This window comes from Monodon monoceros, unplaced genomic scaffold, assembly GCF_005190385.1.
Source record: "Monodon monoceros isolate NGI ecotype Baffin Bay Population unplaced genomic scaffold, NGI_Narwhal_1 Super_Scaffold_21, whole genome shotgun sequence".
NCBI classification, from domain to species: Eukaryota; Metazoa; Chordata; class Mammalia; order Artiodactyla; family Monodontidae; genus Monodon; species Monodon monoceros.
In genome coordinates, this window is record NW_021703778.1 from 65,822,624 (window position 1) to 65,847,813 (window position 25,190).

The 25,190-nt window shown below is 46.8% G+C and overlaps 1 protein-coding gene across 4 annotated transcripts in view; it reads left to right on the plus strand.

The window, feature by feature from the left end:
- The window catches only part of TLN2 (talin 2), a 443,808-nt gene that overhangs the window by 371,239 nt on the left and 47,379 nt on the right, over positions 1-25,190 (plus strand). For all 4 annotated transcript variants that reach the window (XM_029237651.1, XM_029237653.1, XM_029237652.1 and 1 more), the window contains 5 exons: positions 4,580-4,726; positions 8,728-8,829; positions 11,286-11,405; positions 18,702-18,848; positions 24,340-24,506. In XM_029237651.1, the coding sequence (XP_029093484.1) occupies positions 4,580-4,726; positions 8,728-8,829; positions 11,286-11,405; positions 18,702-18,848; positions 24,340-24,506 (683 nt within the window). The remainder of the gene's footprint in view (positions 1-4,579; positions 4,727-8,727; positions 8,830-11,285; positions 11,406-18,701; positions 18,849-24,339; positions 24,507-25,190) is intronic.

Here is a 25,190-nt window from a genome sequence, read left to right on the forward strand (position 1 = left end):
CACGCAGACTCAGCGGCCATGGCTCACGGGCCCAGCCGCTCCGCGGCATGTGGGATCTTCCCGGACCGGGGCACGAACCCATGTCCCCTGCATCGGCAGGCGGACTCTCAACCACTGCGCCACCAGGGGAGCCCCTGTGGGGTTTTTTTTGGTGTGATTTGTTGTATGTCTAAGATCTTCAAATCAGTCACGTGGTATAGCAGAGAAGACTCTAGACTGACTCAGATGGCAAAATGGTGATCTCAGAGCTAACAGCTATTGCACGCCGACTCTGTGTCATTTATTACATCTTACACCCTCATCTTATGTAATCTTCATAGAAACTCTGTGACATGGGAAGGTTCCCACTGCACACGTGCAAAAGCTGAGGCTTCCCTGCCGAGTTGTCCGAGATCACAGGCGAGGTGCACGTGGGGTCATGTGGAAACGCAGGCCAACTCAGCCCGGAGCAAGGCCTGGGCGGGGTCAAGGAAGGAGGCAGGGAAGAGGGAGCAGCATCTGCAAAGCACGGAGAGGGTTATAAAAGGATTGTGATCTCTTTAGAAAATAGCACTCTAGTCTGGTGTGTACGGAACCGAGTGTGGGGACAATGGGACGGGAGGGAAGACTGGGCTGTATCGTGACAGGCCTCCTCCTGCACGCGAAGGAGCTGGGGCTCTCTAGTGAGCAGTGGAAAATGGCACAGCCCATCCGTAGTCTAGAAACGCCATTCTGGAAGCAGCATGAATAATGTCTTGGACTTGCATTCTCTGTGTTCAGTTTTTCACTCATGTATCTGGCAACTCGTAAGATATTAATTCTGGGGATGCTAAAAACTTTGAGAGCCAGCCTTGGCCCTCGAGTTGTTCCGACTTTTCTGGCAAAAAAATGAGTCTGGTTGCTGAAGTGGTGGACAGAGCAAGAAGAAGGACACCCTTTGGCTGTGACAGGTTAGTGATGGATGCCCCAGAGTCGGGCCCCCACCCCCTTTGCTCCCTCCCTAAACTGGAGCAGCTGGGACTCGCCTTCCAGACCCAGTTCTAGGTTATCTTTTCTCCAGGGCTGTTTACTGCCACATCTCTACGCCTAACCTGAGGGGGTTTCATTCTCAGCAGAAGAACTCAAATTAGTAGGTTTCTGGATGTCTAAGAGATTAAGACATCTGTTTGGACTGCAAGTTCAGAGCTCCTCGTGGAATTCTGTTGTATGCCAAGGAACCTCACGGTTGGGAGCATTTGTAGTTGGCACTGTAAGCTTTATAATGACATCCTTTGCTTGGAAGTGTGGGCTGGAGAACAGTGTGGAGTAGTTCTCAGTGAAAGACCTGAAGCACCAGGTGATGAACTAAGACGCGTGATGAGTGACAGCGATGCAGGAGTTTACATGGACCCTGTCACTGGTAGCAGGTACCTGTGCTATCTGCAGACTCTGACAGGCTTGTCACAGGGTGCCTGGGACACTGCAAGTTGGCTTGAAGGCCCTTTCCTAAGAGGCCTAGTGCAGAGACTTAATCCCCTTGGGTGCTGTTCTTTGGGCAGGTGTTTACTAAGTGTTACTTGCTACGTGTTAGGTGATGTATAAAACGTATGTGTTAGATGTCGTAGTCCTTGTTTGCATGTGGTCTGAATGTGGTTAAATGGTTTTCAGTGTCTTTTGTTTGGTGAGAAATAGGATAAGCTTCGGGGGCCAACATATCTGGATTTCAAATCCCAGCTCAGCCTTTTGCTGGCAAATAACTTCATTTGTTTCCTCATCTAAACAATAAGGTTGGTAATGAATACGTCCGGAGTAGTTGTAGAGATTATATGAGATAATGTGCCTGACATAATGGGTGTTCCAAAAAAAAAAAATTAGAAAGTAACAGTCCCAGAGCCTGGTGTTAATAAATCACATGAGTACAAGACATTTGCTCTGTGACCTCACCCTCATCCCATTGAGCCCCCTTCTACACTCATTCTGTACCTCCAGAGCTTCCCCCACCCACTCACCTCTCCCCCACTCACCCCTCCCCCACTCAGTTCCCTCCTCCATCCTCCTTGAATGGGCCTCTCCAGCGTCTGCCTGTAACACTCCAGCGAATATGCCACCCTGTCCATTGTTGGGCAGTCCTAATTATTAGCTGTTTTTTCCCCTCTACTGAAGTTGAGATCTGCCCCCTGTAGCCTTCTCCCATTTTCCAAACTCCTGTGATGTCTATGCCTGCTTTACTGGGCTTTGTAGTTGAAGCACTATAATAAAGAAATAAGGCTCCCTTGGAAGTAGACTTCAGACACGTTTCCAAAAAAGAACAGAGTCTGATTTCTCTCCTTTGCTGCTCTGTGAGGAGCAGTAACAAGGATCCCCTCCAGATTCTAAAATAATGACCTCATTGTTGAGCCTGCTGACTCCACTTGCCAGATTGCTCTTGGTTGGTTAAGGCTGAGAGCCTACTGTGTCTTTTGGGGTCTGAAGCTAGTGTGCTCAGGCAGCCCATGTGTGGGATTTGGCCTCAGTGGTGTGATCCAGATGAGGTTTGCCATTGGAGTTAGAGGACACGGCTCTGGGTAAGGCTTGGAGTAATTGGAGGAGGCCTCACAGCCTCTGAGCTGACCCTTTAAGGATCTGTAAAAACTTAAACATGTGGAGTGAAGGAGAAGCAGGCCTTCTAAAGAATTCCTCACCACGAGCAGATGGGAAGGTGATTCACTTCTGGGACAGCCAAGAGCAAGGATGTGTTTTTGTAGGTTTTGATGCTCTGGTGTGGAGAAAGTGTCCTTTACGTTTCTCAATGAGTTTCAGAGAACTGTTTTGTGATTTACTTCTGCCACCCCCAGAATTGGTTTCTGATACCTTCCTAAGCCTGCATGGGAGAGCAGATACTTGGCAAGCCGCTCTCACTTCTCCCCGCAAATGTGTACTTTGTTTAATAGGAATGTACAGAGTTGCTAACATTTTTGTGCCACCAATAGTTGCCTCATTCTAAGAGAGATTTACAGAAATGCACACCTTACATTTTACCTTTTTAAAAAAAATTTTTTTTTTACATTTTATCTTTTTTATAAATGAGAACATATTTGTGTGAGATGCTCTCTCTGGAGGGTTATGTACAGGAGATGTCACTTTTCAGGCTTCCATCAAAATAAAGCAATCTGCACATTTAGTGTTTTACCTTCTCTGCGCCATGAAATCAGCCATTAACCTAAATTACCAGTTCACTCCATCACATCCCTCAGAGAGAGAGCTTTGCATCCTGACACGGTTGCCTCAGGATAACCATCCGTGATCACATATTTCACATCTCGTCAGATGTTGTATTTGGAGGACTCTTCTTGATTCCTGTGGCTTTTTAATTCTGCCAGCTGAGCCAGTTCCCATGGCTCACGTAGCTTCTTCTTGGAATTCTTCTCTTTTATTTAATCACTCAAAAGAGTTATCATTTACCATCTCTCACTGGCTTCCTTACCTTCTCATCTACCAAAGTAAAGGTGCAATTCCTTGGGCCTTTTAGAGGGGTCATCTTCCTCTGAGGAGCATCAGGGCAGCCATGGCCACTGCACGGGGGCATCCGGTACCGGATGCAATGCACTTCTGACACAAAAATACCCCGCATTATTTCAGATTTCCCAGGTAAGGACACGGTCCCCTACTAGACTGCTCTTATTATAAATGATAAGATGCCTACAACCATCTCATCTCATCAGAATTCCATTGCATAGCATTGTTATAATTATTCCCATTTTGCTTAGGGACCCACGCCCAGGACCACTTAGCTACTTAGCAGTGGAGACAGAATTCGACCCCAGCCTTTTCTGACCCCAGGACTCTCACTCTTTGCTCCTTCATCTTGCTACCACTCAAGGTGTTTTTTAGGGAGCCTGGCACCACCATTCTTTCATCCTTTCATTCACTCACTTGCCAGGGCCTGCTCTGGGCTCCAGACATGTTGTTAAAGCATCTCTGAGGACTGTCTTGGGGAACTCATGAGCACTCAGGCTTTGCCTGCAGAGTGTCTATCCCTGGAGAACTTTCATCATTCGTCCCTCCAAACTCATGTAAATGTCGTTTGTGACATAGTTCCAAAGCCCGTGTAGCCTTCTGCAGATTTCTGCCTCCTGTATGTATCTCTATTTCCATAATCCAGTTGTATTTATAGAAAGGGAATTATAGTGTATTGGGCAACTTTGAAGAGAAGCTCATTTGTTGTGAACACGTGTTTTTCTTTATATAGTTTTTTTTTTTCTATTAAATCCGTCAACTTGTATATTAGGGAATCTGTGGTATTCTCTTTCTACCACCCTGAACGTAGTAACATAAAATTAGTCACGTCATAAGACGCTGGTTGAAATTGCAGGGTTGTTTTTCCTTTTGTTTGCAAAAAGAGATCTTTTTCTTTTTGTCTTTCTGATTTTTATTTATTTTGCAAACAAATGTACAGACATAATAAAGGAAAGGAAAAAGTAGAGAATACATTTGTTGTGCTCCATAATGGGGATGTAGGTTTATATTCTGCTTTTTAAGGTTATCTGAAGAAGTGAAGTGATTCTTAAGAGATTGAGCACCGTTGTCTTCTGCTTATGGAAACATCTTACAGTTATCTTCTCACCCCTGTCCCCCACCTCAGGCACAGCACACCCACGATGCCATCACGGAGGCCGCCCAGCTCATGAAGGAGGCCGTGGACGACATCATGGTGACGCTGAATGAAGCTGCCAGTGAAGTGGGGTTGGTGGGAGGCATGGTCGACGCCATCGCAGAAGCCATGAGCAAGGTGGGCCTGGGCCCCCAGATGCTTTCCTGCACTCCTTGGCCCCATTTCCTCCAAGGTTCCCCTCTAACTTGGTCCCAGGGGCTTTTCTCTAAGGAGCTGTCAGAGGAGCCCTCTAATCCAGGCTGACACTAGCAAGCCTCCTCTTTTCTTGAGGTGTCTGCTTATCATATGTCCAGCATATTCTTCATTCTTTATTATTCATTCATTACTTTTGTAAGCCGGTTGCACCCTTCCTTCCACATTTACACGGGGGAAAAAGAGATGGAGAAGGCATCCTCGGTCCCCTCACTTATAAAATGGAGGTAATTATTTACCTCCCCTGTATACCTCGTAGGGTTGTCGTGGGGAGCAAACTCCAAAATGAAATAACGAAGTGATTCCCAAGTGCTGGTCTTCAGAATGGCTCCTTTGGAATCCTTGGGAGCATTTTAGAATGCACATTCCTAGGCCCTACCCCCGCCCTGATCACTTAGAATCTCTATGGTGTGAAGCCTAGTAATTTCAAAATCTCCCCATGGTTCTGGTATCTAGCCAGATGCAGGGACCACTGAAATGGTTAAGTGTAAAAGCCCTCAGAGACCAGTTGTAGACAACAGACATAGATGACAGGGGTATCATTTCTCCTCCAGTGACCCATCAGTTGAGTTGGGTCAGTAGGGAAGGATGACTGGACAGTATCTCCTGCTCTTTTGAAGGATCCCCAAGGAATCCTTCACTAATCATGTCTGTTTGATGCTCATTAGAATTAACCACTACTCGTCAGTGTCTAATTGCCATCCTCTGATAGCATAGCTAAGAACTGTAGACTTCCTCTGTGTTTGGAAATGTCCATTGTCAGATTGTGAATACACTAATGTGGTTTTTCAGGATAATAAGTGGTCTTTAATTGCTAATTTAGAGAAGATTGGTTGGTTCGTATCTCCAGGAAGAGATGATAGCCTGAAACTGTAATTAGGATAATTCCCATTAAACATTATGCAAACATTATCAAACTGATAATGTCCCAAGCTAGGCTGGGATGCTGGGGATCCCTTAGAGACCCCAGGCTTGCCTTGTCAAAGCGCTCCAGTAATTTCTGCTGTGGGCTTCTCACGCTTCAAATTTGGACAGTTTGACAGAACACGAGTAAATTGCCCTCTTCTTCGAGGCCCTTGGATAAGTCTCAGTGGGTTTGTTTGGTTTTCAGGACATCGGAACACCAGAGCTTTGAAATTAAGCCATGTATCTATCAAGGATATTAAATAATGGAGCTCAAGGTTTCTCAGTACAAATGAGAACTTCAAATGATAATCTTTTTCTTCTTAGGAGGTATTTTTCACAGTCACTCTAATGATAGGGAAGAGTTCCATAAATCCCTGGAAGATGGAAGTCTTTTTTTGATAGCCTTTTAGCCTTGCATATTGCGATGAATCTTTAATAAGGAAAGTGGCTCTTGTACTGTCTGATTTCAGGGGTGTAACATCTGCTCTCTCAGCCCAGGACATGCCTGATTCTTTTGGAAGGGCTGGGAAATAGGTCTGGTGTTACCTGATAGCAATAATTAGGAGCCACTAACAACATGAACCCCAGAGGCCAGGAGCAAAGGGGTTTTTCCCCTCAGTTCTGCAAAGTAGATAATTGGGGTTTCATTGATACCCCTAAACTCCTACATACCCTGACCTGACACCCTGGGTACTGCACTATGCCTCTTCCCCATTGTCCCCTTTTTAAGCCCACCCCAGCCTGCCTGTCACTGGAGACTTTGTATTAAGTGATATCGCAGGTCCTTTGAACCCCTAAGCAGCAACGCATTGTAAATATGTCATTTTCTATCTGAGTTTTGGTTATTTGCTTAAAACACTGATATACTCTTAGAATCATTGTCTAAAGTTCCAAAAGGCAGTGACTAGCAGAAAAACTTCAAGTGTACCCAAAGCTGATTCTAAGTTCGGTGCAATTCTTGCCACTTTTGGAGCTTCTGCTGTGGAGTGTCTCCTTGAAATTCTCTCTCTGTATCTAAGCACCAGAAGGTTTGGGAGTTCGTAGGTTACCATGAACTAATCAGCTTTCTGGGTAACCTTGGGCAAATCACTCAAGTTTTCTAAATCTTTTTTTCCCCGTTCACTGAGGTTAGTCTCAATCTTCGGGATTTTATGACTAAGTCCCTTTTCTCTGTTTGCTTTTGTGTGTGTGTGTTGGGGGGGGGGGTTGTTTTTTCTTTTTTGGCCAAGGAAGGTAATTAAAGAAAGAAAACAAAAACCCTGATATCTACATCAGTAGTATTTCATAAAATAAAGGACATGTTAACACCAAAAAAAAAAAAAAAGTAGGAAGGCTATAATCTCAGAATAAAGGAAAGTTCTTTCAACTAAGCAAATTTGAAATCCTAAAAGAAAAGTCACTACTTTGTTCTTACTTCTCTCGTTCTCTTCACACTGGAAGGTTCATCATGGTGACCAGTGGCCACTGTGCTCTAAGCCGCCCTCTAGTCCAACATCCTGGCATGTTTGCAGTTACATCACATCTCACATGAAGGCTCCCAGCACATGGCCCGACCCCTACAAGATGCCCAGTTAATTTATACTGAGTGTATGAGTCCACAGCTCAGTCCTCATTTGACCAGCGGGCCCCCCAAGTGTGATGGAGATACTTGGCAGTGTCTAACTCCCTGATAAAGAAACATAAAATAACCTACCCTGGAGGTTGTATTGTTGGTTTGATAGAGATTACATCCTGGCCTGTGCAACCACGTTACATACTAGGCTACAGTGATACATTCATTCAACTCGCATATGTAGCTTGGATCTACTCACGACAGGTAGCTCTCATTGACCACTCCACCTAATCTCTTCCTAATTGCCCTCTGGTCCCCTAATGTCTTCCCAGACTACAGACTATCTGGCAGAGAGCTGCCAGGGAGATCTTCTCAGATAGAGCATTGCCTACTGCGGATCCCACCATTTTCTTCATGATTGCAAGGTTCCTCATCAAACAGATCCAGCCTGATTCCCACCCCTTCAACGTCCCCCTCGTGCTCACTGCACTCACTCTTCCTGTAGTCATTTCTGTTCACCTTGTCCCCTCACCTAGAATATCGTTCAGCAACCAGTGGTGACAGTCACAGCGTTGGTGGTGGTGAGGCTGGGTGGCCTTTTTCTTCACCATAATCATCGACGTTATCATCTTTCTCAGCATCATGATCTTCATCGTCGTGGTTATCCTCTCCTCTCCCTTCATGTAGACGAGGCGTCGTCTCAGTTGATCTTTACTACAACCTTCTGATGCTTGGACGTTTCCAGTAAAGGTCCTGAGAACCAGTTTGAGCCTCAAGCTGGGCATTTACTCACAAGTCCTAGAACCAGGTCTCAAATTCAAGTCTTCTGAGCCAGTAAATCCCCAGCCCTTCAAGGGACTGTCCCACTTCTCCACCTATTCCGCTCCACAGTGATCTCACCCTTTCTCTCAGTTCCTGTGTTACTAGAGTCAGATGAACAAGTCATTCCTGATGTTTCCAATTCCTTCTCTTCCCCAGCTTAGGTCAGAAGTGAGTGTTCCAGGGTAGAGACATGCATGGGCTATACCATTCTTAGGGAAGCCCTTCATGATGGAGGTTCTGCGACCTCCCCCAGCTCTTTGTCTGCCATTCTGACCTCCCTGCACGTTCTGGCTCACACCCACCTCCATGTGCTTCAGCGCTATTCCCTTTCCTTGGGACTCCTTCCCCACCTTTTGTGTGTGGCACACTGCTTACCTGGTAAGACTTGGCTGAAACATCATTCCTCTGGACAGCCCTGCCACTCCCCTCAGACACACTGGGGGTCCTCTCCTTGCCTGTGTGCCCCCAGTACCTTATGTGCGCCTCTAATGAGGTCCTTATCACAGAAGTTGGGGGGTTCTGTTGACTCTGGACCCAAGAAACTCTGAAAGCCTCTCCATTTTCCCAAGTTCCTGATTCTAAAAAATAAAGCCCACACTTGAACAGGCCTCTGATGACCTCTGGGTTCTTCTCCTCTCCCCTGTAGCTGGATGAAGGCACTCCCCCAGAACCAAAGGGGACGTTTGTCGACTATCAGACGACAGTGGTTAAATACTCCAAAGCCATTGCGGTAACAGCTCAGGAAATGGTAAGAAGAAAATGGGCTCACCCTGCACCCCACTGTTGGTTGCCCTTTTATCCACCACACCACTGAGTATTCAAATCTGGCATCTGTGCTGGAGAGAGATTAGTCCTCTGTGTTTCTAGTTCCTCCTGGGCCTCAGCTTTGTCCTGATGTGTGGTCTTTCTGGCTGCCTGTGGTCTAGAAGCCCCAGGCCACTGGACTTCTCATCTCACGAAAAAGCTCCAAAAGGGAATTAAAAATGACTGAGAGTTGGGCATGAGGACAGGGGAGCAAAGGAAAGAGAGAAAATTAGAATCAAGGAGGAAATGAGAAGGAAATTGCGAGTTATAGAGAAAGAAAAAAAAAAATCCTATTTATCTCACAGAGGACTTGAAATGTTTTTATGGATTAAAGTTACAGTACAAGAGAAGACATTTGGGGACAGAACCAAGGCTGTCCAATGGAATCAAGTTATAATCCTTGGACAGTGCTGAACAGTATGACATTGCCAGTCTTTCAGGCAAAATGAAACAGTGGTTATATAAAAAAATTTTTCTCCTGACAACAGAAGGCATGTAACTTTTGGAGGTGACTTTTTTTTTTTTTGCTAAAATGTAATGCAATCAGAATTGTATTATATGGCTGTTTAGATATAAATGGCATTGAGAGACAGTGAATGCTATCTTGATAGGTTAAAAAGTTGTACAAAAAAAGAAAAACGTTGTCCTCAGAGAATTAATATAAGTACCTAGTAAGAAAGTTCTTAACTTCTGAAAGCTCAGGTGTCACAGGATAAAATTGAAAGATGCCTCTTTGATGCTACCACCTAAGCCTGAGTTGGAGGGGCCAGACTGCGCCACTGCGTGGTTCCTGCCCCATCAGGCCGGGCACCTCTCTGGATGGTTTTGTCATGTAGTCATGTGTCCACTAGAGGCTGAGCTTGGACCATGAAGGCTTCCCTGGCGGCTGCTGCTGCTCATTCTTAGAAACTCTGCGGTTGAGCCAGACTCCCTGTTGTTGAGAAGGACTTGGGCTGGGAAGGGAGGAAGGAACAGTGCCCATGTCAGCGACTGGGAGAAGGCTGGAATCGGCCTCGGGCTGGCCCTGCTCAGGAGAGCTCAGGGGCGTCCCAGCTAGCCCGGCAGCCCGACGGTACTGATTTCTCCAAGCAGGGAGCACAATGCAGCAGGGTTGAAAATGTCTCCAGTGGCCTCAGGGGGTTCTGGAATATCTCCTGGGCCAGGTTCTCAGCCGGCCTGTCTTGACCCTGGGTGTCCATGCACTTGAGGAGCCCAGCCTGGGGCTGCGTTGCTGCTCCTGGGCTGGCTGGCCAGGGCCCAGAGGGGGTGAGTGTTCCCCCCACCGCACTGGGCGGCCCCCAGGGTTGTTGTGCTCCTTGTGGCAGGGTCGCATGCAGCAGCTGTTAGCACAGCCTCGTTCTCTTGGGGTGTGGCATGCATTCCTTGGGAACCCACACCTCCGCCCGAAAGCCTGTGACATTTCCTGGTAAACATGCCTTAGACGGGCCCACATTCCCACCCTCAATGGATGTGGAGTCATTTAACAGGTTTTTGTTTTTTTTTTTTAAGTCCTTTAAAACCAAGAACTTTAGATGCCACAAAGAGAGAGGGAAGTATCGTCATCCAGAGCGAGAGAACAGGTGGGGCAGAGGGAAGCCTTGGACCCAAGAGGGACGTGGATACCTTTCTGGGTGGTGGGTTACAACTGCCCTTGTGAGTTCTAAGAGGCATTTTTGTCAGAGGAGGAAAAACTAGACATGAGGGTATTAGCTAGGTAGGGTAAGTGGAGGTAAGGTTTTCTATCACACAGGAGGAAAATACAGAATATCTTGAGAGTAAAAAGGCAGAACTTGACCATTTAGGCTACAGTATTCTCTTCACTGAATCCGTGGCTGAAACGTTGTCATTCTTTGGCACAATGTTATTACACAGCTGAATTCTGTGAGTTTCTTCCACCGAAACGTGAGGCTTACCCATCTCTTCAGTCACTGTTTCCCGATGATCCTGTCCTTGTGCCCTCTCTCGGCGGTGTGGGACCTGCTCCTGAGTCCCCAGAGACCCGATCAGCCCGGGAGCAACGTGTGACCAGGGCTGCACCCTGCACGGGGCTGGGTCCCCTTGTGGTGTCTCTGGGGGGGCTCCCCGGTAACCCCACGGGGCAGGGCTGGTGGAGGCTGCTGCTCTCACCTCCCAGAGAGTGGACCCTGAGGCCCGGCCTCCACGCTGCACGGCCTGAACCTGAGCATGTTGCCTTGACCTGGCCGGGAGCCGCTGGCCTGTCATGCGGGCTGCAGCATGGGCTTCGCTTGAACTGCCCTCTCCAGTGTCCAGCCCCACACGCAAGCCACAAGCTTAAAAGTGAATGAGACCCTTTGGCTCCCAGTGGTATTAACACGTGGTTCTCATGCTTTTCTCTGTGTGTCCCTGTGTGTTTGTGTCTTGCTTGTTTTCTTTTTCCAGATGACTAAGTCGGTTACTAACCCGGAGGAATTGGGAGGACTGGCTTCACAAATGACCAGTGACTATGGGCACCTGGCTCTCCAGGGCCAGATGGCAGCAGCCACGGCGGAACCAGAGGAGGTCTGCCACCTTAAGTCCCTGTTTTAAGAAGCAAACCCACACTGGTGCCTGCTCCCGGGGGGACTCTTCTCTGTAGCTTAGCTCCACTCCGGAAGACCCCAGCCCAATAGCCAGAGGCAGGTGTAGTTCCCTCTCCTCTTGCTGCCAACCTGCCTAGGTTCACACCCAGCAGCCCCATCCCGTGCTCCAGGCTCTCTGTCCTTCCTGAGGCCTCCTGGCGCAGATCTGGGGCCATCTGGGGAGGTGGGCTTTCAGGACTCTGTTGACAGTGTTCTGCTGGGTCTCCCGTCCCCCAGCCCCATCGCCTGATGCCAAGGGTGGAACCTACACTGCCATCCTCCTCTTACTTCCTACTCCTGCTTCGCAGCCCCCCTCGATTATTTGTATGTTTCCCAAAGGCTGACAGAAGTATTAGAAGAGCCAAGTATGGGATTCAGCTGCCCCTCCCTTGAGAAAGGGCTATGTAGCCAGCCTGCTTTCATGAAACAAAGTCTTGCCCAAATATCGTTGGCAGCCTCTTAAGAACGGGCCCAGATCCCTGCCCCCATCCCCCCTGTGGACTCCTTGTCCTTACCTACCTGCCTTCCCTAAACTCACTTTCCTTAATGCCCAACACAGACTCACATCAGAATGCCTGCCCCCGTAGGAGTCTTAAAACGACAAAAGTTTGACTCCAGAGGCCACTTACTAAGAGGTCCCATATCTAATACCTCTGAGAAATCGAGTGGTCCATTGGCAAGCATGCAGGGTGGGTAGAGCTCTGGGGTGCCCGACTACACCTGTATCAGTGTTAACACATGGAAGGGGCCCGGGCCTGAGCTACTGCATGGCTCCCTAGAGAAAGAAAGCCCAGCCTGCAGTAAAGAGTAATGGAGTGAATTGCAGGGACCCTGGGAAAACAAGGTAACTACATCCGTGAAGTTCGGCAAGCTGTTTATGGAGGGCGAACCCTGTTCATGACATGTCGAAACGAACCAGGCTGTCAAGGCAGAAGGTTGGAGCTGGTCTTCCCTTCTCCTTGCGGTGATGGACAGTGTCCCCAAGTTACTCAGTGCTGTTTCTCCTGGGGGTCAGGTCTAAGCATGTCTTCACCAGGACTCCCAGCAGCACTACAGAAATGAAGACCCAGAACAAAATCACTTTCTAACGTATGTCATAACAATGCATGTAAATGGGAGTACCATATGTATGTACTGGCATACATATATATCCAGCATGGGATGACTTCAGTTTCTAACAGTGCCTGCATTTTGAGATTTTATTGAGGATTGGGTATTTAGGCTGCAGCATGAATAATTCTATTTGCCATGAGTCCGTCAAGTCATTACCAGGAAAGAAAAATTATCAGAGACCCGCATACGATTCTGTGGATTTCTTTACACAGGCCCATCATTTTTTTTTTTTTTTAAAACAGACTCCCTCTTTTAGTAAGATCATCTGGACTCATAATTCGTTTGGTTAACATGTAATTTTGAATGTCAGAAACAAGCATAAGGGACCTTCTGTTACAGTAAGGGAAAGTCTGGTTGGACAAAAGGAAGAAGTGTTTGGCTTTTCCAGAGGATTGAAAACTAAAAGAGACTGTGATTGTGGGGGAGGTTTGGATCTCTGTCTCCAGAAATCTTTAAAGGTGGAATTTACATGCCTCTTCCTTGGTTAGTTTCACCGCTGGCCTGCCTGCCTTACTGAGGGAAGACCTAGTGATTTGTGGAGCCCTTTCCACATCTGAGTTCTTATGAGCTACCCCACCCCCTGGGTGAAACAAGCAATTTTCTAATTGCGACCCAGACCACTGAAGCAACGTACAAAAGAAAGCCAAAGCAGCCAGGAAAGAAAATGCATTGCTGAAAGCACAATAGCAAGTTACTCTAGGTACTGGCCCTGCCCTTGTAGCAGCTGTGTTTCCGTTAAGGTTTCCCCTTTTCATGGTTACATCTTGAGATGTGTTTTACATTCCAGACACACAAGCAGTGTGACCTGGAGTGAAAAGGAGCAGAAAGAATATAAAATTACCAGTGGCTTGCAAAGGAAAATTCTTTGTGTGCGTTTGCCAGACAGATATTTGGGGGAAAACTGAGAAGGTTAGGAGATCCCTGAAGCAATGTAGTTTTTTTATTCCAAGGCTGTGGAATTGTTTGTATACCCAAGAGGGCCCTACATCACAGCATGTGAAAATATTTATATCCAGGGCAAGTAAAAAGCCTCCCCCTTCACTGCGGTCCTGCAGTCTGCTGTGCCAAGTCAGCATTTTGGTCTTCTCCAGGATGTGACAATGACAGGAAAAGTCCTAGCTCTGCCCTCTGCACATCGAGCTGGAGCTTTATCTGCTCGTTTTTCCATGGAAAATTCAAACTTTTGCTAACGTCCCTGTGATAACTTCTTTCCCCAGAAAAGTTAAAACCCTCCAACGGCTTTGCAATTTATGACGAGTTTCCTCTTTAAAAAAAAAAAAAAGACGAAAAAATGTAGATACCGTGAGCCACAGGCTTCTAAATGTAAATGCCGGAGAAAAGGTTTAGTGACGATGGTGCCGTCTCTGAGGACACGTTGCCATAACCACTTATAATACTGCGTATTAAAAGCTGGCAGGAACATTTGTTAGGAGCCTGCGGTGAGAAGCACAGGCCTCTCTCCCCGCAGATGAGATGGCTGTCTGCTCTAGACTTTTATCTAAAACTTTCCACTCCAAGGCACACTTTCTGTAGGTGGGAGAGTGATGTCCTGCTTCTGCTCTACACACTGGTTTTTCCTGCCATATTTTCTAAGGAGAAACTGTGGTTTGTCAGATAACATCCATTCTTGCCTTTCCAACTTCCACAAGCTCTCCCAGGCAAATTATACTTGACCTGGTTTCAGATGTAATTGATCTTAAAGCCTGAGAATAATCTGTACGTTTTGTTTAGTTTTAGGCAGTACAGATGATGGATCAGTGTTTCTTAGACCCCTTCCAATTGAAATGAGAGCCAGAACTTCATGAAGGCCAGGCTTCTAATTTCCCTCAAGGCACAAAACCAGGAGACAATCTTCTCCATTTTACTTTTATTTGGGCAGGAAGGGGGAATTGAGGGTTTTTCTTGAGGTTCAAGTATTGCTTTACTCAAGTTGCCAATTTCAAACTCCAAGTTTTATGTCTTGGAGCAACATTCCTTTATAATAAATACTGGTGGGAAGTTGGATCATTCGGGGGTGGGGGGGTGGGGGGTTGGGGGCTGGTCATGTTTGCTGAGAAGTTTAGTGTTGCTTTGAGAAGCTTAGCATTTTTAAAGCCCTTATCTGAAACAGCCTTAAAAATGCATTCCCTTCTAGGATGTTCCTCCAGCAGTACAAAATGTTCTATGAAATTGCAGTAACGTAGAGTATGTTGATTCTGGGGTCCTTCACTTAAGTGCCCTGGCTAACCCGTGTGCCGGTGGAGAAGGGTAGGAATACACGAACTGTTCATCCAGTCGATACGGGGCGCAGATACTATGCTGGGCGCTGGCCCATATGCCCCGGAACTGCAAGTGTGTGAGGTGAGAGCCATTCATCCTTCCCCGTTTCACAGATAAGCAAACCAAGGAGACTCAGGGAGCTCTGTGAAATCGCCCAGGACCACACAGCTACAACAGTTAGTGTTGAAGCCCCCTTTTAAATAACTTTTGGGAATAAGTGAACGTTTCAAGTAAGTAAATAAAAAGGTAACAGGTCGATAACGTAGAAAAGTCAGGATTCAAACCCAGGTTTGTCGGGCATCACAATCCTTGCTCTTTGCCCTGCACCAAGATGCTTCTTTTCACAATAGTGAGCATTCATGTGTCACTTTGTACTTGCTGAGACCCTGCACGTGTACCTTCCATTTGGTCGTCCACAGCCCTGGGAAGTGGGCAGGGCAGGTTTCTGTGTCGCAGGTGAGGAAACCAAGTCCCCATGAGGCTAGTGTGCTCACCCCAGAGTCTGGTGGCCAGGAGAGGGCAGAGCTAGAAGCAAGGCCTGTGGTCCTTTCTGCTGCCCAGGTGGGTGATGGGTTGAGAGCAGGGGTGGGGCTGGCATCCTGCGATCCCTTCCTGTTACATTCAGCCCTCTGAGCCTGTGAAAATAAGCGAGTGAAGCTTATTTCAAAACTAGTCCTTCATAATACGGTATCTCTCCTGCATGCGTCCGTATGGGATCATGCAACCACATCTGCCAGAGGTTTGTGTAGCCAAGCCTCAGGGGGTTCTCCCGGCATGTGCAAGGTAACTGTGTGACCTGGCACAGACTGAGACTCCAGGACCAAGCCCTGGGTTGACTGAGAACTCCAAAGCTTTTGCAACTGTTGCATTTGTTTGTTTTCATCCCTTTGCTTTCTGGTGCTGGTCTCCCTCGGGCTTCCTAACTGGAATTTCATCCCTGATGACCACAGTGCCAGCTCCACGGTTGCATTTACAGGATCCCTTGCTACATGCATGATGTCATCTCCAAGAAGGAGGCTGAGCGTCAGGAGGCTGGGCTGTGTTTTTTATAGCGGAGCCTTTTGAGGGGTTGAGGGAGCATGAGAGTGTGGTGGGGTTGTCTTCCCACTGTTTATCACATCTGTCCATAGGTTTCAGGTTTGCGACAGCTCAGGAGCGGGTGCCTTCTCCCTCCCACCCCCCGGGTGATTGGGGAGTGATTTAGGTGGCCTGTGGTTGTCCTAGTGCCCTGTTCTGCAAAGAGAAAGCTCAGGCTCGGCTCTGTGCAGGGGGCAGGAGGGGTGCAGGGAGAAGACTCTTCCAGAACCTGGCACAGGTCCGTTCTTTTCTGGCACAGTGGTTTCCTACCCCCGGCCCAGCGAGGTGCTCTGGAAGTTCTGCGTCTGTTCGACTCAAGTTTCCCTTTTTAAACATAGTGTAATTATTTATATAAAAACTGTTAGGAAAAGCAGCATGGGCTCTTGAACGTATTCTAGGCCAAAATGGTAACCCACTGGGGGCCACCCGTACCTTACCCTGGGCCGGTGGGTGGTTCTGTGCAGGCCTCAGGCTGGTGGAGCATCTGCCTTGCCTCCTGTGGTCGAGGAACTGTGAGAACACTCTTCCCTTTTGCTTTATACAAGGAACAGGATTCTCCACCCTGTGCAGCCAAGGCAAAATGCAGAAATGAGCTGGTGGCCGAGGCTGTAACTGGGCTTCATAACCCTGTCTTTGGATCACCGAGCCTCATTATTGACTTTTTGGGTCAAGGATATAAATTTTAACTCATAAAGGAAGAGTATAGTAATAACAAATTACTTCCATTTTATATGTTGAGGTTCCATGAGTGATTTTATTGGGGGGTGGGAAAGGGTTCTGTTGCTAAGTGGAAAAAAAATCAAATCAGAAAAACACTGATCTGATTGGGATTGACATATATACACTAGTATGTATAAAATAGATAACTAATAAGAACCTGCTGTATAAAAAACTAAAATAAAATTCAAAAAAAAACACTGATCTAATGGATAGAGCACCATGCTTGGGATGAAAGATTTGAGTTCTCCTCTGGCTTTGCCAGGGACTGGCTGTGTGATCTTAGGCTAATCACATCACTTCTCTGGGCCTCAGTCTCCTTCATCTGTAAAATGGGGAGGCTGAACTCATAAGGTCTCTTTTATTTGAAAGTATGTGAATGTTTCTTCCTCCATTTCCCCCTTCCTTGACTTCCCCGTTGGCATCTTATCCTTTAGAGACCTGTGCTCATCCTTGACAGCAGAGCTCTTGCCTTTGTATTAGCTCTGACCCTTGAGTACTTAGGGTTACACTGTATGGGTCTGAAAAGCCTTGAGAGCCTGGTTGAGTTTAAAACTTCACTGGGGCATCCCCCTGCTTCAGCTTCACCTTGTGTTTAAACCAGTAAACATGCCCAGCAAAGAGATATACTTAAATGGCCTTGCCACTGCGTGGGCTGAATTCAAGCCTCTCTAGTTCTCAGTGGCGGTCTTGATGCTGCGCTAGTCCAGATCTGTTTTCAGCACTGTCGGGTTGCATGATCCTGGCATGATGCCCATGTCGTACTCCGTGTGGAGATGGTCAGCAAGAAGCCCTGCCTGATTGCGAAGCTTTTGTAGTACCTGCTCATGTACGAATAGAAGACACCCCAAAGAGCAGAAGCTCAGCTTTCTGGGTCAGGAGAACGTTTTACCAAATGGACCTAAACATCCTTCGGGCCTTAAAGGGTTAAGGGAATAACCTTTTTCCCTGAAAGCAGTGTGTGTTTCAATAATAGAGTGAGCATTTGCAGCCCTCTCACACCTGGAATCGCCTTCCCTTAAACTCTGACTCTTGGGATGAGGTTGGAAGATAGCATCCAGGTGGCCCAAATTCCCAGGCGTGTGAATTCCCAGGTTTTATTCACAAAACCTGGGCTCTTTTAGTAACTCTTCTTGAGAGATGCTGGAAGGATCAGCACACAGCTTCTAGCTACTGTGGATTCTTGAAAATAACGCTTAGCTTAGAGGTGTTTTGTTCCGTGTTTAGTTGCTTACCTGGGCTGTATTGATCAGACCAAAATGAAAACTGATGTGAAACAAAGCCAAAAGAATGCAAGCTTTGGGCGGTGGAGGTGGAATTGACTACACCACAGAGATACCTGGCACCTTATCCATAGTGGAACTTATTTGGCTTCTTTTAGGCAAAGTACCTTTTATAATCACACAACCCAGGGGTCATTAAAAGAATGCATGCCTGCTAAGCCGGCAGCTCTAAACCTGTAACTTTTTAAGGAAACCTCAGCCTGGCTTGCTAGAAAGGGAACCTGGGCCCAGCATGGTTACTCTCACTTTATGGTACAGCTGAGGAAGGGGGCGTTCTGGTTGGTAAACCTGGCAATTTTGCAAGAATCTGAACACTTTAAAATATGCTTTATACTAAAGCTATATATTCTGAACTTCTAATTACCCCCTAGGGCTTTTGTGAGAAATCAATGAAATTAAATGCATTACCTGCCTCGAAGAGGCCCTGACACACGGTAGGGGCGCAATGGTTGAATGAATAATGAAACACTGGTTGAATGAATAATCCCGCAGAGTTCATCTAATTAACATTCTTACCTAGTGGCTCAGGATACAAGTAGAGAAATGCTCCAGAAAAGGTAACAAATATTATTAAGCTTGCTTACTGGGGGCTGCGGGTATTTTACAGTCTCTAAAACAGGAAGCAAAATCAACCAAATTCCATAGTTCACCAAACACAGACTCCTAATAGCAGTGGAATTTTCCCAGCCAAGCTCCCCTAGGATGTAAGAGAAATTTTCCACATAGGGAAGACCTCGATGGCAGGGCCATCATGCTTCCCCCTCCCCACCCCGGGCCTGCCTCCACAGATCGGCTTCCAGATTCGCACTCGGGTGCAGGACCTGGGCCACGGCTGCATCTTCCTGGTGCAGAAGGCGGGGGCCCTCCAGGTGTGCCCCACGGACAGCTACACCAAAAGGGAGCTGATCGAGTGTGCCCGCGCGGTCACAGAGAAGGTAAGGAGCAGCCCTCAGGGCAGGCGGGACCCGCCGAGACCAGGGACAGACCAGGAAACTAAGCCAAAAACCAGCCAGCTGGGTCAGATCTGATTGTCTTCCCTCCCACCCAGGGTCTCCCCAGGGCCGGGGCACATCAGGCAGCTGGGGGTGATCTGTGGTCCTGAGAAACTGAGAACGTGAGAGGGACAGTCTCACAGAGGTCAGGGCCCTGGCGGTCAACTTGGAAGGCTCTCCTGTGGACAGACTGGCCAGGTGGTGTCCCAAGTCACAGCCAGTGCCAGGAGCCACTCCCTGCAACCCCTTTTGCCGCCAGGCTCCCTTCTCAGAGAGGCTCCCAGGTGCTGGGGGTGAGTAAGAAGGACCCACAGCTCCTCTTTATTTCCAGATGAGACAGTGCAGTGAGGAGGGTTAGCACCCTCGAAGTCACATGGCACCGTGGTGGGAGAGCAGGAACTGGCAGGAAGTTTTCTAACTCTGTCGGCAGCTGTCTGTAGAGAGAATCACATAGCGTGGTGCATCGGACTCTAGGGTCTCAGCTAAGCTACTTCACCCTGCCAAGCCTCAACTTCCCCATCAGTAAAGGGAGGATGAAGAAATAGAATACCTGGCCTATGGGGTGTGTGGATTACACACAGTGCCAGGTGCACTGTTCAACGTTTAGTAAATTCTAGGCGCTGTTCCCTGTCTCTGTCCTCCAACACTCCCTTCTCCCTGGAAGTTTTCCATGGTTCACAGCGCCCCGTTCTGAACATCCCTTCGTTCCCAGTAGTTTCTTGACTCTCCCGCAGTTTGCTGATGGTTTTGCTTGGCTTATTTCTCAGAGTCATTTTTCAGGGCAGCTGCTGTGCAGGCCGTTTGAGGTGCCGGTGGCAGCATCCGTGCTTTGCTGGTGTTTCCCTCTCCTTCACTTGGGTCGCAGGATAGCTCTGCACCATTGAGAAGCTTGGCAGCAGGACTTGAGGGGTGGGAGGGGGACCGTCCCCTGGAAACTGCCTGGACAGAGGTTGCTCTGTACGAGGCCCCTCGCCACAGCCGGACATCAGTCTTCCGCAGCCCACACGACTGTCCAGGCCTCCCCAGGATGAGGAAATAAATCTCTCAGCTCGAGGAAGGCCCTCTCCCTCCTTTGAAAGCCCTTCCTTGTTGTTGAAGTTACTCGTGCCAAGTTCCCCCGTAGGAAACCTTGGAACAGGAATACGAGGGAGGAAAGGAGGGGGTCCAAGCTGCGTGGTGCTAGTGAGCGTGGCCAAGCAGCCTGGTCTTCCTGAGCTGGCCTCCGTCTTACTGCTCCTCCAGCAGAGGATCCCTGACCCAGGACACCAGGAAGAGGGGTCAGAGGCAGGGGGTCGGCTTGGGCAGAGCACCTAGCCTTTTGGGCAGTTTCCTGCTACATCCATCTGCCCTGCTCATCTCCTGCCCTCCCATCTCCACCTGCCGTCTTTCTTACCTGTCTAGGTGTGTCTGTGTGATTGTCTCCAGCCAGGAGGGCAGACCCAAAAGGGCAAGAGAGGGGGTGGGTGAGGAAGGAAGGAGGGGGCTTGTGTGGCAGGAACGTGGGGGGAGGCCTGGGAGATGGGAACCAGTTGTGAAGGGAGCTCAGCTCCTCTCCACAGCAGGCGGACAGCTGTCCCCACTGGTGTGGTGGGTCCAGCTTGCCTTGTAGGAAGGTGTCTTTAGGGACATGAGGGTGCACTGGAGGGGTGACAGGTGCCAGCAGAGGGTTTCTGGCATGGAAGGCACTGGAGTGAACGCCTTAGCCAACCTGCTGGTGGCAGGTGATGGTGCAAGGGAGTGGTAGGTGGAGAGTTTACACGAGGGGGTCCTCTCTGGGGTCCACTATGAAGAACTCCTAGACAAGAGGCAGCCGAGGGAAGGAGTGACAAGTGTTAGCAGAGGGCTGTTCCACAGAAAACCTGATCAGAGGGGACAGAAACAGCCACACCTTTTATGGGAGCCCAGTCCTTATCCCTCTCTGTGATTTCAGAAACATCAAGTAGAGTAGCATGTACCCTCTAGTAAACCCTTATTACCTGCTTAGTAATTTACATGTATTTTTCCACCGCTTACTCCTCCCATCAACCGTGACTGGCAAGAAGTAATAGCCCCCTTTTCCAGATGAGGAAACAGACTCGGAGAGGTGAAACAGCCTGCCCAAGTCGTGTAGCCGGCAAATGGCAGTGCTCTGATTCAGGCAGGCTGTTGACTCCAAACTGTGCTGCTAACCCCTGAGCCACATTGAATCCCGGAGAGAAAATTCACTGTTCTGTTTTGTTGTACCTTTTTTTTTTTTTTCCAGTTTTATTGAAGTATAATTCACATATAGCACTGTTTAAGTTTAGGTTGCACAGCATCATGCTTTCTTACGTATGTCATGAAATGATTACAATAAGTTTAGTTAACATCCCTCATCTCATATCAATACAAAAAGTATACATGTCTATATATTTTTTCATTGTGATAAGAACTCTTAGGATTTTAACAGCTTTCATAAGGATCACAAAGCAGTGTTAACTATAGTCATCATGTTGTGCGTTGCATCCCTAGGACTTTCTTAAAACTGGAAGTTCGTGCCTTTTGACCACCTTCCTTCAATCTCACCACCACCCCACCCTACCCCACCCCCCTGCCATAACCACAAATCTGACCTCTTTTTCTATGAGTTTGATTGTTTTTTTGTTTTCTTTTCATTTTTATTCAATTTATTTAGACTAAAACGAAAACAGTTCACCCATTTCTCCTACCCCTCATCCCCCGCCTCTGGCAAGCACCAGTCTGTTCTCTCTATCTATGAGCTTGGTGTTTGTTTTTGTTTTAAGATTCCACATAAAAGAGAGGCCATGCAGTATTTGTCTTTCTCTCACTTATTTCAGTTAGCATAATGCCTTTGATGTCCATTCATGTTGTGGAAAATGGCAAGATTTCATTCTTATTTATGGCTGGATAATATTCCATTGTGTGTGTGTACCACATTTTCTTTATCCATTCATCCATCGATGGACACTTGGGTTTTCTCCTTGTCTTGGCTATTGTAAATAGTGCTACAGTGAACATGGGGACACATATATCTTTTTGAGTTGGTGTTTTCATTTTCTTTGAATAAATACCCAAAAGTAAAATTGTGGGATCACATGATAGTTCTATGTTTAATGTTTTGAGGAACCTCCATACTGTTTTTCATATAGGGCTGCACCAATTTTTATTCCCACCAAAGGTGTGTAAGGGCTCACTTTCCTCTACGTCTTTGCCAACACTTGTTACTTCATTTTGATAATTAACATTCTGACAGATGTGAGGTGATATCTCATTGTGGTTTTGATTTGCATTTCCCTGACAACTATGTGGAGCATATTTGCATGTGCCTGTTGGCCGTCTGTGTATCTTTTTTGGAAAAATATCCATTGAGATATTCTTCCCATTTTTAAAATCAGATTTTTTTTTTCTTTTTGCTATTGAGTTGTATGAGTTCTTTATATGTTTACCAGATATATGATTTGCACATATCAATATTTTCTCCCATTCAGTAGATTGCCTTTTCATTTTGTTGATGGTTTCCTTTCCTGTGCAGAAACTTTTTAGTTTGATATAGTCCCACTTGTTTATTTTTGCTTTTGTTTCTTGTGCTTTTGGTGTCAGATTCATTGCAAAGACCCAAGACCTATGTCAAAGAAGTGACCAGCTATATTTTCTTCTAGGGGTTTCAGGTCTTACATTCAGGTCTTATATTTCATCCATTTTGAGTTAATTTTTGTGTATAGTGTACAGTAATGGTCCAGTTTGATTCTTTTGCATGTGGCTGTCCAGTTTTCTCAACACCATTTATTGAACAGACTGTTCTTTCCCCATTGTATATTCTTGGCTCCTTTGTCATAAATTAATTGATCAGATATGAATGGGTTTATTTCTGGACTGTCTATTCCACTGATCTGCGTGTCTTTTTTTATGCCATTACCATACTGTTTTAATTACTGTTGCTTTGTGATATAGTTTGAAATCAGAAAGCATTATGCCTCCAGTTTTGTTCTTCTTTCTCAAAATTGCTTTGGCTATTTGGGATCTTTTATGGTTCCATACAAATTTTAGGATTGTTTGTTCATTTTCTGTGAAAAATGCCGTTTTACTTTTTTTTTTTTTTTTTTGGCTGCATTGGGTCTTCATTGCTGCGCACAGGCTTTCTTTAGTTGCAGTGAGCAGGGGCTACTCTTTGTTGCGGCGTGCAGGCTTCTCGTTGTGGTGGCTTCTCTTGTGGAGCACGGGCTCTAGACGTGCGGGCTTCAGTAGTCATGGCACGTGGACTCAGTAGTTGTGGCTCGTGGGCTCTAGAGCGCAGGCTCAATAGTTGTGACATACAGTCTTAGTTGCTCCATGGCATGTGGGATATTCCCGGACCAGGGCTTGAACCCGTGTCCCCTGCATTGGCAGGCAGATTCTTAACCACTGCGCCACCAGGGAAGCCCCCATTTTAATTTTGATCAGAATTGCATTGAATTGCATACCGGTTTTGGTAGTGTTTTATACTACCAAACTACTATTTTAGCAATATTCTTCTAATCCATGAGCACAGAATATCTTTTCATTTATTTGTGCCTTCTTCAATTTCTTTCTTTGATGTCTTGTAGTTTTCAATATACAGGTCTTTCACCTCCTTGGTTAAATTTATTCCTAGGTATTCTGTTCTTTTTGATGCAATTGTAAATGGGATTGTTTTCTTAATTTCTCTTTCTGATTGTTGTTAGTGTATAGACACACAATAGATTTTTGTTTATTGATTTTGTATCCTGCAAATTTGCTGAATTCATTTATTCTAAATTGTTTTTGTTTTTTTTTATATAGAGTCATCAGGGTTTTCTACATATAATATCATGTCATCTGCAGGTTGTGACAGTTTTACTTCTTTCCAGTTTGGATGACTTTTATTTCTTGTCTAAAACTTTTAGCTTTTCACCTTTGAATATGATTTTAGCTATTGGCTTGTTGTACGTGGACTTTATTATACTGAGGTGTGTTCTCTCTATACCCACTCGGTTGAGAGTTTTTATCATAAACAGCTGTTGAATTTTGTCAAATGCTTTTTCTGCATTTATTAAGATGACTGTATGATTTTTACCCTTCATTTTGTAAATGTGGTGTATCACATTGACTGATATGTGGATGTTGAACCATCCTTGCATCCCTGGAATAAGTCCCACTTGATCATGGTGTGTGATATTTCTACTGTATTGTTGAGTTCGGTTTGCTGATATTTTGTTGAGGATGTTTGCATCTGTGTTCATCAGGGATATTGTCCCGTAATTTTATTTTCTTGTGGTATCCTTGCCTGGTTTTGGTATCAGAGTAATTTTGGCCTCATAAAATGAGTTTGGAAGAATTTCCTCCTCTTCTATTTTTTGAGCATTCTTTGCAGTGTTGCCTTTTTTTTTGTAGTCTGAAAACCTATGGGTTATATTTTCTCCGTCTTCCACACCCCCTGACATTTCCTCTCTGCCTATAGGTGTCCTTGGTGCTATCAGCTCTCCAAGCTGGGAACAAGGGGACCCAGGCATGTATCACAGCTGCCACTGCTGTGTCTGGGATCATCGCCGACCTGGACACCACCATCATGTTTGCGACTGCAGGGACCCTGAACGCAGAGAACAACGAGACCTTTGCAGACCACAGGTATGGGAGTGAAGGCTGTCCTGTGGGCTCCTGGATGGGGAGAGGTTCAGTATGGCCTGATGGACTTTGGAGATGCTGCCCAAGAGCCAGAAATGTGGTTATCCATTTTGATTTCAACAGGACGCTCAAGTGGGGGAAGTGACCCACGTAATCAAAATAAGTGCCTTTTCTCAACTGCAAACAGAGTTGTGTTCCAGCTTTGCCTCTCACAGCCTAAATCCAGTCTGTTCCAGCAGAGGATAGCTTTTTGATCTTTTTGCTTTCTAAGCTAAAAAGCTGTGCCCCTGATTTTTTCACCATCCCTAGTAGGACTGGTAGTGGCCCAGGCAGGCATGTAACTCTTACCTAAGTGAACAGTGAAGCTCCGAGCCTGCTGTCTCTCCCGGGCTCTTTAGACTCTTGAGACTCTGCTTCAGAGGCTGGTACCAGGGTCTCCGTTTGCTGCTGGAGGCCCAACATATCCTCGCCACACGTCCAGCACCTTTCTTCCTCTCTCTTCAGCCCCAGGACTGGGCAGGGGAGGAGATTCCCAGTGCCCTGTCACCCCTTCCAGAACCCAGCCCCTTGGGCTGTGATGTCCAGGGCAAGGTCCCCTGACCCATGTGTCCTCACAGGTCTCTGTAACTATGAAGTATTTTCAGGGATAGTGGGAACCACAGGGAAGAAGCTACAGGGCGGGGGGAG